Source organism: Giraffa tippelskirchi, chromosome 3, assembly GCF_054371585.1.
Source record: "Giraffa tippelskirchi isolate mGirTip1 chromosome 3, T2T-mGirTip1v1.2.pri, whole genome shotgun sequence".
In the NCBI taxonomy this organism is placed as follows: Eukaryota; Metazoa; Chordata; class Mammalia; order Artiodactyla; family Giraffidae; genus Giraffa; species Giraffa tippelskirchi.
Window position 1 is genome coordinate 184,572,609 of NC_137277.1, and position 14,959 is coordinate 184,587,567.

At 59.3% G+C, this 14,959-nt stretch overlaps 1 protein-coding gene across 2 annotated transcripts in view; it reads left to right on the top strand.

Moving 5' to 3' along the window:
• RUNX3 (RUNX family transcription factor 3) overlaps positions 1-13,887 on the top strand; it is a 65,354-nt gene extending 51,467 nt beyond the window's left edge. The window contains exons 5-6 of one of the 2 annotated variants that reach the window (XM_081580608.1): positions 5,450-5,608; positions 10,732-13,887. In XM_081580608.1, the coding sequence (XP_081436734.1) occupies positions 5,450-5,608; positions 10,732-11,279 (707 nt within the window). In that variant the 3' untranslated portion in view covers positions 11,280-13,887. The remainder of the gene's footprint in view (positions 1-5,449; positions 5,609-10,731) is intronic. The other variant, XM_081580609.1, reaches the window with a different exon arrangement.
• Positions 13,888-14,959: the final 1,072 nt, after the last annotated feature.

Consider the following 14,959-nt stretch of genomic DNA (forward strand, 5'->3'; position numbering starts at 1 on the left):
GAGCCCCCCCGCACCCCGCTGGAATCCAGCCCTGGTCCTCAGGCTCTGCCGCTGTGACCCCGGGTGAGTCACCCGTCTGGCCAGGATCCAGTGTTCGTCCCCCAACTCTGATCCTCCTCACACACCTGTGAGGTTGCGTGCACACGCCTCCCCCCAGCACTTCCCTCCCACCCACCACTGACCAGGTCAGCAGATCATTGAAGAGGAGCTGTGAATCTTGAGGGCCGAGGCCAGGCAAGCTGTTTCATTCTCCCTAGCCTGTCTGCGCCCTCAGGAGTTAGAGTGTGAGCTCCGTTTCGCGGCCCAGAAGAGAGAGTGACCTGCCCCAGTCACCAATGGGTGAGAGCTGCCCAGGACAGGCCCTGGGTCACTGGGCCCTGGAGGCTCACACACGCGGTCGGAGCCCTAATCAAGGTGACGTCGGAGGGGCCCTCAGTGAGTTCAGCCCGGCTGCTGCAGGAGGTCGGGCCACCAGGTCCAGACAGCAAGGGGGCCGCCCTCCCCCAGCACCCCATCCTCTTCCCTCTGTTCTGAAACACCTGGGGGCCCGTCCTCTGGCTCAGCCTCAGCCCAGGGCTTAGACAGTATGATAACCACTCAACAGGTGCAGAAACCGAGGCCCAGAGGGAGGAGAGGGACTTGGGGGATTAGAGCAGGGTGTGAGTTTAGAAAGTTGGACTGGGCTTCAGAGCGGGGCAGGGTTCCTGCTGGGGTCCACTGAGACCCTCTCATCTTCCTTTTCCCCGGCCCATCCTCCTGCACCTGCAGAGAGCGGCACTGGGCCCTGGGCCTAGGCTGGGCCCTAACAGCCAACTGTTTGGATCCCCCCTGACTTTGCAAACCCAGGCTCCTTCCCTGCAGGGTGGGCTCCAGGAAGGCAAGGTGGCCAGGTGCTTCTGTGTGACCTCGAGCATGTCACTGGCCTTCACAGAGCCTCAGTTTCTTCACCTGTGTACTAGGGACAGTGGCAGACACACCCCCCCTCGCCGTTCCCCACCCCTCCTTCCTGCCATGGGGATGACACAGGTGAAACAGCGTCAACTGCTGAGACCCTGCAGTGGAGAAAGCGCCCAGTAAGCGTCAGCCACTGTTTTTCTTTCCATTCCTGCTAGCTACTGCTCTTAGCCTTGCAGAGGAGCTGTGGGGCTCCGTGCTGGGAGAAAGGGGCTTCCTGGGGGGGGGGGGCGGGGGCTCTTGGGCTGAGCCCCAAAGCACAGGTAGACTCCTGACAGGGGCTGTACCTGAGCCGCAGCCCTGAAGTGTGCGAGGCAGAGAATACTAGAGAAACCCTACAAACAGCAGCAGAAGGAGTAGACAGAGGGGCCCTGAGCCAGAAACCCCTGCCTCCCTTCCTTCTGGGGCCGCTTCCTGGCCAGTGGCTAGTTCTTGCAGTCTTAAGTCAGGCACTTTCGAAGCTGGAGAGGCCTCGGGGAGCAGTGTGTACAGAGGGGAAACTGAGTCCTAGCCTGAAAGAGCTGTGCCCCAGGTGACCCGGTGAACTGGGCCAGGACTCCCTGCCCCCAGCCCTCACTGTGGGCGGCCGAATGAAAGAGGTCTATTCTGAAGGCCCATCTTCTTTCCTCGGGCACAGGGAGTTCCGTTCTGCTCCCACTGTGAAGGCCGGGGCCCCGTGGCTTTGAGACTCTCTGGCGCCCTGGCCCCATGGAGCCGCCTGGACTCCCCTTCGCCCCTCTCAGGCCTTGACTCAGGGGTTCCACAGCAACACGGAAGTGGTTCCCCACGTGCTGTGAAAACTCCTCTCCAGGAAGTCTGCCCTTCGCAAGGGCAGGGTAGCACGTGGTTGGAGCGTGTGCTCCGGGACCACACCACCTGCTTTATATCCCAGACCAGTCACTTAGCGTAGGGTTCATCTTGAAGCCTCAGTGGTCCCATCTGTACAATGGGGAAAAAAGGGAAGTGTCCAGAGAAGGAGCACTGGACTTGGGGTCAGGGGTCTGGGTGCTGACGCTGGCTCAGCAGGCCTGGCTTTGTGTCCCAGACAGGACTCACTGTCCTGGCCTCAGTGTTCTGGCCTGCATGTGGAGATGATAATCCTGCCTCCCTTGGCATGAGCTGGGGTAGAAGTGACCATGCAGAGGACAGTGACCTGGCAGGAGGGGTGGTGGAGAGCGTCCAGAGACCTTGTTTGGTCAGCACCACTACCCGCAAGGGCACCGTGTGGCCCTCCCACTGTGGCTTGGGGTGGGGGAAAGGGGTGTGACTCAAGCAAGGCTACCAGGCTGCGGGCGATCCTTGAACCCAGGCGGGCTGTGAACCCCGCCCTCCTTCCACCGGCCCACAGGCGTCTCTATAAACACTATGTACTCAGTGTGACTCAGAAACGGGACGTTATCCGCCAGCGACAATAACAGCAAGGCCTGAGGTTTTGCACCAGCTTTTGTGTAGCCCCATTGGCTCACTTCAAGCTTGTGGTTGACTAAGACACCCGGATCCTTTGCACCCGAGCTGCTGTCAGGTCAGTCTGCGGTCTCCACATCTATCCATCCGGCTTCCTGCCTGTTGAGATTGTTCTGAATGCTTTCGTGATCCAGCTCATCCACATCACCCTGCTGTCTCCAGTGGCCGCAGCAGCCAGGGCAAGAGCATGCCCTCCAAGGCCTGCCAGGACCAAGGCTGAGCCCCGTGGCACTCCCCTAGAGACCCTGTCCCCAAGGATATCCTTTAGTCAGTCCTCAGTGGCTCACGTCAGACAGCCAACCAGAAAATGAAACCTCAAACTTGCAGGCTGCAAACTGGCAACCCCTGAGCAGGACACATTCTGCCAAATGGGTTATTTTGTTATTGTTGTTGTTTTTAGTATACCGGGCTTCCCTGGTGGCTGAGCTGGTAAAGAATCTGCCTGCAATGCAGGAAACACTGGTTCAATTCCTGGGGCGGTTAAGATCCCCTAGAGAAGGGAATGGCTACCCACTCCAGTATTCTGGCCTGGAGAACTCCATGGACTGTGTAGTCCATGGGGTCGCAAAGAGTCGGACATGACTGAGCCACTTTCATTTTTCAATATTTGGGTTAATCGCCAACATATAAAATATGGGAGATTTCACAGAAAAGCAGGTTTATCGCTTCTGGTAAATTGGAAACTCTGGCAACACTGGGCACACCTTCATCAGGGCACCAGTTAGCTGGCCTGGATGGCAACTGCCCCTTCTACAAGGCCCACCCTCTCCAGTCTGCCCCAGTCCCACCCATCCCATCTGCCTCATCTATGAGACTTGCCTGGTCCTCTTAGGCATCTGAGTTTGCAGCCTCAGCTCCAGCCAAACTCACCCCAGCCCACTTTTTTCCTGTTTCCAGGGGTCCTGGGAGGCAATAGTGGGGCCTGGATGGTGTCAAGTGGTCTCATTTTGGCTGCCACGTGTCCCATGGGCCCAGGCCTGGGGCCTCCCTGGAGGAGAAATTGGGTTCCCTGGTTCTTGGTGGCTTGCTGAGCCCACTGTGGCCCCCAGGACAACCAGTTCCATTCCTCGGGGCTCTCAGATGCCTATGTGAGCTGGTGGCAGGGGTGTGGAGCCAACCTGGGGGTCTGTGGGTACCATAATCCATTGCCCCCTCATTTTGAAAATCAAGAATCAAGCCCATTCTGCAGCCTCCAGCTCTGTCCCCTCATTCCCAACAGCAGTGAAGGGTCCCGTCACACTTTCCCACGCCACCCCACCCAGGTGCCATATTCTGAGACTGTCTTCTTTCTCTGTAAAGCTAGAAAATTCCTCATGTCACTGCAGACCCCAGGACTCAGGCGAGCCTTCTGCTCTCCCCCAGCCCATTCCCCACGCTTCTTTTCCAAGAATCCCAGGTCTAGAAAATCCTCCCCACTTCCTCGCTGTGTGACATCAGGCAAGCCTCTTTACCTCTCTGAGCCGCAGTTCTGTTGTCTTATAGAAAGAGGACCAGGCCAGCCTGCCTGCCTCAGCAGGAACGTGGGTCACACATGGGCTCAGCGAGGCCACTCTGGCCCCACTTATGGCTCCTCACCATGCCCCGGGGTGGGCTTCCGAGGTTTCGCAGGAACTCTGGTGTTTCTCTGAGGCTGGGGTACTCTCTCCATGTGTCAGATAAGGAAATTGAGGGCCCCCCTCCCAGGTGGGCTGTGGAAGAGCAAGTTACAGTACGTTACAACCAGGCTGAGACCATTCAAGAAAGTTCCATGAGAAACTTGCTCTGTGTTTTCCGTGCACATGAAACCCTAAAAATGGCCTGGAAAGAAAGACCTCCAAACTGATCACGTGAGGATTTCTGGGCAGGATTTAGGGTGGGTCAGAGGAGCCATTAATTAGCCTTACCTGTAATGCTTTGCTTTTTGTAGATATTCACGTGTTGCTTGTGAAATGTAAAATGAGTAATTGAAAAAGTTGTGCGTGTGTGTGTGTGACAGGGTGGTCCCTGTAAGCCTGATGTCATTCAAGAAGGCTTGAGGGTGGCCTTGATTGGCTGCTTAAAGGCAGGAGCATGGCCATCTTGACCCTCCAGGGCCAGCTCCTCCAGGGCCTTGGAGACGAGGCTGGGGTCCTTCTTATGTGGTAACGGCAGAAGGATCCTGGAAAACGCCTGTAGTTTCTCCAAGCTCAGCGCCCCAGGCAGGTGCACTGATCCCCTTGTCTCCAGCTTCTGGACAAAGATGGGAGTCCGGCCCTTCACACAGTGCCCGCAGCACTTGCTGGCATCCTGGTGAATTTCCCCTCCTGTCTGAGGCCCAGAGGGGAGAAGGCATGTGCTAGGGATTCCCAGGTAGCTGTGGCTCTGGACTGGAGGAGCCAGCATTCCCATTCTGGGCCTTCTCTCATCCCTCCTGCAGATGGAAGTACTGGGGGCGGGGGCAGGGAATGCTGGGGGCAGAGAGTGGTACCATCCCCGTGTTCTCTCCTTGCCTCCCACGGAGCCTGCCTGAGCCCCTATGCATGCCTGTTGCCTCAGATTTCCCTTCTGCCAAAAAGTGTAACATAGGGACTTCCCTGGTGGTCCAGCGGCTAAGACTCCACACTTGCAATGCAGGGGCCAGAGTTCGATCCCTAGTCAGGGAACTAGGTCCCACATGCCCCTACTAAGACCTGACACAGCCAGATAAATAAGTAAAAGTAAATATTTTTTAAAAAGTGTAGCATAGAGGTGTAGGTCTCAGGCTTTGAGTTGAACTCCCAAGTTCAGATCTTGACTCTACAACTTACTGGCTGTGTGGCCTGGAACCTCTCTGAGCCTCACCTGTGGCATCGAAAGGTCAGGGTAAGATCATGGCAGCCACAGGGCGGCCCGTACTGACTGTTCAGAAAAGAGGTTGGTAGTGGCCTGTGGGTTCTCCCTGCAGAGGCCTAAGGTTAGACCGCAGGGAGAACTTCCCAATGGAGCGAGGAGTTTCTGCCCACCTCACCTCCCCCCGCCCACCCCGCCCCGAGACTCTCGGGGATGAGCTCCTCATGGGCTCCATACTCTGCAGGGCATCGGCAGAAGCTGGAGGACCAGACCAAGGCGTTCACGGACCGCTTCGGCGACCTGGAGCGTCTGCGCATGCGGGTGACGCCTAGCACGCCCAGCCCCCGGAGCTCGCTCAGCACCACCAGCCACTTCAGCAGCCAGGCGCAGACCCCCATCCAAGGTACGTAACCCAGCGGGAACAGCGGCAGGGGTGGACGAGGGGCGGGGGTGGACGAGAGGCGGGGGCCTGGGCGTGGTCCCTCTGCTTCAGGCCAGAAACTCATCGGAAGGTCCTTGACTGCACCGCCCTGGTCTTACAACGGAGCACGGGTGCCCACTTGCTCCGACACTCGTCCCGCTCTGAGGGCCTGCTCTGCCGGCTCCTGGGCTCAGCCCTTCCTTCCTTCACTCAGCAAATAGATACTGCCACCCTCCCTGTGCCATCACAGTGCCCGGCCTCAAGGATCAATGTGAATAGACAGACACAGTCCCTTCCCTGCCTGCCCCAGGAGCTCCCTGGGGGAGCCATTGGTCCAAATAGCTGTTGGTCCCCCAGCGTGCCTGTTCGAGTTGAACAGGACCTGCCCCAAGACCCTGAGACAGACACCTGTCTCCCGAGGATGTGGTGGGCCCCCAAACCTCGCCTTTCTCATCTGAAAGCAAGGTGGTTGGTGGGTGCCTCTGCCCAGGCCTGGGGTGACGTGCAGATGATCTCACTGTGCTCAAACTTTGTCAAGTGAGGTTGTAACCCTGGAGGGACACAGAACTCTCGCCTAAGAAAGGTCACCACCGACCCAGAGACTTCCCAGACAGGGAGGAGGAGGAGGGCAGCCTCTGGGCGGAGGCGGGGGATGGAGCCTCTCCCCCGTGGCCGGATGGACGTGGCAGGCACGTGGGAGCCCTGGTCTCAGGTGAGCTGTCCAGGTGTACAGGGCCTGGCCCGCAGCAGGTGCTCCGTGGATGGTTGGATGATGAATATTGCTCTCCAGGTTCTCTTGGCCAGTAGGATGGGAGTGCAGGGGGCTGAGTGCACAGCTGACCCTCAAGCTAGGCGGGGACGGAGTGCGCTCATCCCCAGCGCTGGACGGGGCTGGGTGGGCTGGCTGCCGTCAGGCGCTACGAGTGTGCGTCCTTTCTCGGCCCTCCAGACCCTGGTCAGATCCCATTTGGCAGATGAGTAAACTGAGGCTTCAGAGGTGAAGGGCCACCCTTGGGTCACATAGACCATCATTGGCCAGACTCAAAACATCTACAGCACTGCCCTGGGGACCCCTCCTGTACTTCTGAGGGCCCAGGCCAAGGGGGTCCGTACTGGATCTCTCCGTTAAAAGAGGCCCTGCCCTCAGCCCTGGCTGTGTGTGCCAGGCATGATGCCACACTGAAGGACTTGATGAAGCCCCCTGGTGTGAAGATAAATTTCCTCCCTTCTGGCCTGGGGAGCTGGGCCTTGGCCCTGCTGAGCCCCGAAGGTAGGGACAGGTGCCCCCCCTCATCCTGCAGCTGTGGGCCAGAGGCTGTCCACTTTGAGACACTTAGCAACTCTTGAGCCCAGGGAACCGCAGGGTGGAGGGGTTTGAGCTCAGGAGGCGGGGAGAGGCCTTTTGGGCTCATGCCCACTCCTATCCAGAAGCTGTCTGTGTTCCGTAGCCCACCGGCCAGGCTTTGTGCAGGTAAAGTGGTCTAAGACGTCTGCCAGGCTTCTGCCTTGGGCGGGACTGGGGCCCAGCCAGGGACCCCTGGACCCCAGCAGGTGGGCAAAGAGTGATGTCCTGGCCAGCAGCTCCCATGGAAGGAGAGCCCTCCTCTCTCCTTTCCAGCTGTGTGGACATGGCTTGCGAATCAGCACTTGACGGAGTCTGAGACAGACATTCTCACCCCTGTCGGGCCCCAGAGGGCCAGGCCTGGCCCAGCAGCAGGCAGAGGCCCTGCCTCCCCGGGCCTGGGACGAGAGGAGGGCCTGTGTGGGACACCGGCTGACCCCACCCACCTCTTTGGAGTGAGAGGAAGGGCTTCTGACATCCAAGACCAGGGAAGGAGCCCGACCTTTGCGGTCGGATAGACCTGGCTCGGAGTTCCGGCTCTGCCAGGCACTGGCTGTGTGATCTCAGGCAAGTTGCTTCCCATCTCTGCGCCTCGGTTTTCTCACCTCTAAAGTGGGAAGAAGGAGGTATCTGTCACAAAGGGGGTGTTGGCAGAGCCAGGCTTGGGGAGTCCCTCTTTCTGACCCTCCCCTCCTGGTGGGACAGATCTCTGCCTTCAGACTCCACCCTGGGGGTCCTCTTCAGGCCACCCCCACCACTCCTCTTGGTTCCTGTTAACAGCTTTGAACCCCCAGCTTTGGTCGCTGGCAAGCAGTGCTGAGGCCCCAACCCTCCCATACCCCAGCCCCCAGCCCCCTGGCTGCGGCCGCCCACAATGGGGGCTTCTCACAGCTCAAAGGCCTCATTCAGCCACCATGCAGCAGCTGGGGCAATTTGGAGAAGAAAATAAACATTTCCTTCCAGTGTTGGGATTGGCTGCTCGACAGCGGCCTGGCCAGCTCGGGTTTCCTGGGGCTACTGGGCTGGAGGGGGGTGAGGGGTTGGCGGGGGCAGGAGCTGAGGGGTGCTGAGGGCAGATGTTCACCCCGCCACCCTGCCCTGGGAGGGAGACGGCAGGGGATGGTGGCAGATCCAGGCAGGCCTGCCCTCAGCCCACGGGACCCCCCGAGGGCCACACACACTCAGGCCCACCCAGCATATCACCTGTGTTTCCCAGACTGCGGTCCTGTCATCGCATCCTGGGGTCCCTGTTTGGGTACCCTTTGTTTTGGAAAAAGGCCTTCCTGCCATAGGGGCAGCACTCACTTCCCTGAGCTCAGAGCAAGCTGTTAGCCTCATGCTTGGCTCTTCCGGGGGGTGCCAGGCGATGCCCGCAAGGCTTCTCCCCCGGGGTTGGGAGGTGAGGATGGAAGCCAGGCTCCCCTGACCCCCTAGGCTTTGGGGCAGCACTGACCAGTCAAGGGATCTGTTAGGGAAGGTACCAGGTGTGCCAGAAGACCCCAGTCTTCCAGACCCTTGCCCCCCATCTCCCCAACCTGGAGCCTGGGCGCAACATTGCATTCTGGTCCACTTCCAGGACCAGAGCCTGCTGCTGAGGAAGCAGTCCCCAGGTGAGCCGGAAAGACACCAAAGCCCAGAGAGGTTACAAGTGCTATCTGAGGCCACACAGCACCTCAGGCAGATCGGGGAAAGCAAAGCCTGAGACACCTGCAGCTCTTATTCCAGCCACGCCTCAGGCCCTGCAAGCAGTGGCTGCCTGGAGCTGGCCAGGAGAAAGGCTGGGCACCTCCCGAGTCCTCTCTGGCCCCTAGTCTTTGGTGGACAAAGGGCTTGGGGACAGACTGACTTCCCAGTGGAACTGCTGCTGGGAGCTCACCCACCCCCGCCCCCACACTTGCTGCCCAGAGTCACCCCTGTGACCAAGGTACAAGGGAGGACAGATGTCAGGGGCTCGTCTTTGCCGGGCCCCAAATGGGCCGGTTTTCCTGGGTGCCAAGAACGGGAGGTGTTACAGCGCCAGCGGCAGCACAAGCCCTCATCAGGCCCCTGCTCTGTGCCCAGTGTCAGCACTTTGCATGTATTAAATCCCTAGGGCCTGTTATTGTCTCCATTTTTCATGTTGGACAATCCGATGCACAGAAAGGTTAAGTGACTTGCCTAGGGACACACAGCTAGTCAGTGTCAGAACCAAGATCTGTATCTGAGCTTGGCAACGATACAGTTGACTTCCAATGTGCTGCCTCAGAGATGAGACAGCTACCCCTTCAGGCACAAGGAAGTGCTCAGGACCGAGAACTCCAGGATTCCGTGCCAGGTCCAAGGTGCTGTGTGACCCTTCGGCAAGTGCCTCACCCTCTCTGAGTCTCAGATTTCCTACTAAGGGATTTGGACTCGTTCCTGATGCCTCTTGGGAAGTTGAGGGTTTGGGAGTCTGTGATTACAAAAGGTGAGGCAGAGGCCAGGATACCCTCGTCTTGGAGCCAAACCCCTGTGGGAGTCAGGGCAGGGCTTGGGCTGGACACTGGGTCTCTCTGCGATGTGGACAGAGTCCAGGCCACCAGACGCCTCTATCTGCTGTCTCACTTTGTTGTGGAGGCAGGTGAGGGTGGCATGTGACCCTAGTCTGGCCACCAGGCAGCTCCAGCCTGTGGGCAGCCCTGGAGATGACAGGCCCAGGGTGAGGCCTGGTGGCAGGCAAGGACGGAGCCGCTGTGGACACAGTCCCCTCAAATGCAGGCCACACGGCTCCTATAGCCTCGCTGAGCCCCGCTGGGCAGAGAGGTGAGGCGGGGGCACACACTCAGGTACATCCCAGTGGGAGCAGAAAGCAGAAAGCCCCTGACAAGCTCCAGTCCCTGTTGTGCAATATAGGAGAAACTATCTTTCTCTCTCCGCCTGTTCCCTTTATCTGCAAAAAGCAGGGCTAACTCCTTATCTCGTAGGACCACCAGAGACCCTCTTCACACCCACGGTCTTCCCAGCTCTTACTTAACCCAGAGGGAGAGAGGGAGGCAGGAGCTGCCAGGCCAGGCTGCTGGGTGGCCAGTGCTGGCCCCGTCATGGGCGCCCCTGACACCAACAGCCCAGCTGGGGGCCCAGCTTCACCCCCTTGATGGACGTCTGCATGGCCAGGCTGAGACGAGGACTCCGGGAAGAGAGAGACAAGCCTACCCTCTCCTCTCCATGCACCCCCCGGCCACCCGCAGCCCAAACACCTGCTCTCACCTGTCCTCAGGTGGGAGCTTGATTCGGAGTCCGCAGGCTCCAGCCCCCTAGCAGCCCAGAAGGGTCAGAGCAGAGCCAGGTCTAGAACCAGGGGGTCCCCCACACGGGCCTATGAACCAGAGCCTGAGGGCCTTTTTTTTTTTTTTTCCTTTCTTTAAAAGTTAATTTATTTTTAAAATGTTCGGGTCTTCGTTGCTGCCCGTGGGATTTCTCCAGTTGGGGCGAGTGAGGGTCGTTCTTCCTTTTGGGGCGCAGGCTTCTTACAACAGTGGCTTCTCTTGTTGGCAGGGCACGGGCTCGGTAGCCATGGCCCAATGGCTCAGTTGCCTTGCTCGTGCGAGATCTTACTGGACCAGGGATCGAACCCACGTCCCCTACCCTGGCAGGCGAATTCTTAACCCCTGGACCAACCAGGGCTGTCTCCCGAGGTCATTCTTGAAGAAGGGTCCTCTGGGGCAGGGGCGGGGGCGAGGGCGGGGGGCGGGCGTTGGGCTGCGACTGACCAGTCCTCCTTGCTGTCTACCCCCACCCCCGCCAGGCACCTCGGAACTGAACCCCTTCTCCGACCCCCGCCAGTTCGACCGCTCCTTCCTGCCGCCCCTCACGGAGAGCCGCTTCTCCGACCCCCGGATGCATTACCCGGGGGCCATGTCGGCCACCTTCCCGTACAGCGCCACGCCCTCGGGCACCAGCATCAGCAGCCTCAGCGTGGCCAGCATGCCAGCCACCGGCCGCTTCCACCACACCTACCTCCCGCCGCCCTACCCGGGGGCCCCGCAGAACCAGAGCGGGCCCTTCCAGGCCAACCCGTCCCCCTACCACCTCTACTACGGCGCGTCCTCGGGCTCCTACCAGTTCTCCATGGTGGCTGGCGGCGGCGGCGGCAGCAGCGGGGGCGACCGCTCCCCGACCCGCATGCTGGCCTCCTGCACCAGCAGCGCCGCCTCGGTCGCCACCGGCAACCTCATGAACCCCAGCCTGGGCGGCCAGAGCGACGGCGTGGAGGCCGACGGCAGCCACAGCAACTCGCCCACCGCGCTGAGCACGCCCGGCCGCCTGGAGGAGGCCGTGTGGCGACCCTACTGACCGCCTGCGGCGGAGTGGACAGCTCTCGCCAGCGGCGTAGTAGGGGGGGACCCCCAAGAACCTTCCAGACGAACGCGGCAGGCCCAGCTCCAAGGCTCAGGGCACCAACTGGACTTAACGCTCCGGGGCAGTCGTGGGCCCCAGGTCCACCGTCCCGGGGAGCGGCCCAGAGCTGGTGGGCCGACTCTAAGAGCGTCTCATCCCAGAGCCCCGTCTTTGTACAGAGGGGTGGGGACCTCCCCCAGGACCCTGACCCCAGCCCAGATCCTGTTCATCTCATCCCACGTCCCCATGGGAGAAGTCCCCTCCTGCCACCTTCCCGCCCCCACCCCAGGGTGACCTGGCTGTCCCCAGCTACACCCACTGCTGTCAGGGGCCCAGGCCCCCTGGAGAGAGACCATCTCTTTCCCAAAGAGAGATGATATTTGCCCACATGGTTTAGCCTCTTATTCACAGAGCCCTAGAAAGACCTCCCTCCGCCCTGGCACCTTCCTCAGAGACCCGTCACCCTGTGGGCCCAGCCCTCCCCCCGCATTTACACAAGTTGAGTCACAACTGGAAGGTTCCCCCAGCCCTGAAAGCGGGGGCTTCCTCATGGTATGGATGAGGAAGCAACCCCTCCAGAGGTCCCGGGGAATCACTAGCAGAGATGGAAAGAGAACACCCCAGGCCCGCCCCTCTCCCCGAGCTCTGCTCCCCCACAAGTCGTAGCAGCTAAGAGGCCCCGACCCGGCCCCAGGGCCCCAGAGCAGGCTGGCCTGTGGCAGCGGGTCCCTAAAACCCGGGCAGGCACCTGCAGACGGGTCCTCCGTGCACTTTACCAGTTCAAGCCATTCGCCCTCTCTTCTCTCCGTGGGGACTGGGAAGGGTCCCTTTTCCCCTAGGCTGGTCTCCATGTTGCCATTTTTGGAGAGAGCACCAGGACCAGACAGGTCCTAGCGGAAAGCCTTGAGGTGAGGGGTCATCATGGGGTCAGATGTCAGCCTCCCTGTCCTACCTAGGTCCGGCCAAGCTGCACACACCCCTGACCCCCAGCCTCCTGAGAAGGCCCAGCCAAACCTCCCAACCTCTGGCATACAACCCTCCATCTTTAACCAGTCTGCCCCCAAAGCAGTCTTGAACAAGAAAAAAACCAGTTGTTAAAGCCGATTTTAGAAAAAGAAGTTTCTCAAACGTTTTCAGACACCCAGTCCCTTACAGGAAAAGGCCCCGTGATAGTGAATGATCCTCCCCCCACCCTGTGGAGGGTGTGGAATTGTTAGCCACCCCCTCCCCCCCGCAAAACCTCCTCAAGATGTCACATTCCTTCAGCAGCATCCCACCAGCTGCCACTAAAGGGTAACCCTGCTGCGGAACAAAGGAAGTGCTGGTGAAAGGCTGGAATCTCACGTCTGTGGCTCTTCAGGCGTTTGTTGGAGAGGGTGTGAGCTGGGGCGCGGTGGCTGAGTGACGGCAGATCACGAGAGCTGTGAAGGGCTTGGCAGCCTCAGCCCCTGCTCTGTTCACGGGAAGTGCTACAGTTTGCAGATGGGAACACAGGCCTGGCCCCCAGGTTTAGGCACATCCAAGTGTCCTGGTTCCAGAAAGGCATAAGAAACACACGCCTGAGGTTTGTTTTTTTTTTTTTTTAATTCTAGAATGGCACAAGTGGAAAAGGACAAGAGAACTCTTAGAAGCACTGGGCAGCATGTGGATTTAGTCACAGTTTTCGGCCCCATCTTCTGTGGAGGTGCCCCTCCGCGGTTGTCTCTATAACAGCACTTGGCCGGCCCGTCACGCCAGCCTGCAGCAACCGCCGGAGAAGCACGCGGGATGCACGCTCAGGCAGCTTAGGAAGTCCTCCCGGTGGCCTTACTCAGCCCCCCTCTTGCTGCAGTTTGTCTTGTTCTGCCCTCACTGGAAAAAAAGCACATCTCCATCCCTTCAAAACAGCTGCTGGGGGATTCCACTGACCCCCTCAGGCGGGGCACAGGTTCTGGGGGTGGCGGGCTCCCCACTTCTCCTCAGGAAGCAGCTACAAATTCACTGCCCTGGTGTCTTCTCTCCTGTTCCCTGTGGTTGTAGACGGGCCCCAGGCCCCAACGGGAGGCACCCTTGGGTCCCCAGGGCCCAGCACTTTGTAGCCCCCTCCCCAGATGACTACCCGCTTCCTGGTATCCAAGCCCTGCTGGGGGCAGGGACCAGAAATAAATTGGCCCCCTTGCCCCCTGCCCAGTCCCCGACTAAAAGTGATGGCAGCCGTGCTGAGTCTTATTTTTTAATGCCCATGGTGGGTGCAGACAGCTTGGGCTGGTAAAAATGGGTCCTTATTTACAAGGCTGCTTTAAACTCATACGAGGCAAACACACTGACTCGGAAAGCACAAGGGAACGAGGGGTTTGGGTACCATTAAGCCTATTGGTGATGGGTACAGATTGGTTGTGACATATTGTCATGCTGAGGTGTTCATATCTGCTATACGCATACCTTCCGTGAAACTGTCCCAGGGCTGGGAAGAGGGTGGGGGAGGGATGGAAACTTGCTTTGCACTATAATTTGCTTGGTGTGTTTGTTTTTAATGCACAACTTGCTTGTACAGTAAACCATCTTCTATACTATTTAACTGTAACATGAAATTTTGACTGATTTGTTACAATAATAGGGCTCTGAGATGTGTCAGAGGATCCTAGTGCCAGACCTCCAGGGCTGTGTGCATTGGAGGTGGGGGGTGCAGTGGGAGAGAATGGAGCCCTCCCACCATGGCCAAGGAGGAAGAGGGCAGGGCCTGGGGGCAGGACCAGGACTGACCTCACTGTCTTGGAGACCCCCACCCCAGCTCCCTGGCATCCCTGCTTCCAGCTCCATCAGGAATGGCCAGAGAGACCAGTCTGGGCAAGGGCAGCTGGCGAGTCCTCTCCCTGGTGTGGCTGGAACACCAGGGAAGCTGGCGTCTGCAGGTGCCAACATCCCTCCTCCCCTCACAGGTGACCCATGACTTCTCACAAGTCCACAGGACAAACAGAGCGCCTCCTCCAGCTCGTCCCCTAGGCCCTGAGTTAGGAAGGGGCCAAGGCAGGTGGACTCTGAAGCGGCCTTGGTGAGAGCCCCTCACTGGAAACTGTTTGCTGCAGCACTTGACAACCTGGCAGCGATCAGAAGGGCAAGGCAGGCAGCTCCAGCAGCTCCCCCAGCATGCGGATGAGGGGACTGAGGTGCAAAGAGGGGGTGTCATCTGGCCCCGCCTCCCCACAGAGATGTTTGTGGCTGATGGTGGGCCCATGGGTGTGATAGTGTGGGGACCCGGCTGGGCAGCCTCCCTCCCCACCCCAACAGCGAGGAGGCCTGGCCCGCCGTGCCTATCCAGCTGGGACTTGAGGAGGGGAAATTTCATAAAACAGACCTTATTTTTGAGTGAAAAGACTTCAAAAGCTAATCCCAAGACTTTGCCTTGTTCAGTTAGGTTGGTCTGCCCGAAACCCAACACCCAGCAGGAAGTTCCCCTTTCCCCACCCAAACCCTGATCCCCGCCCCTCTGCCCTGCAGCACCCCTTCTGCCCCAGGGCCAGCAGAGTCTTCTCTGAGCAGGATTCCAGCCAGAGCGGCAGGCTGGCTCTGTGGGTGTGCTCTGAGTGACCTCTGCCCGGATGAACAGGACCGGTCCTGAAGCAGCATCTATAAGCCAACACTCTGCTTCTGTGTAT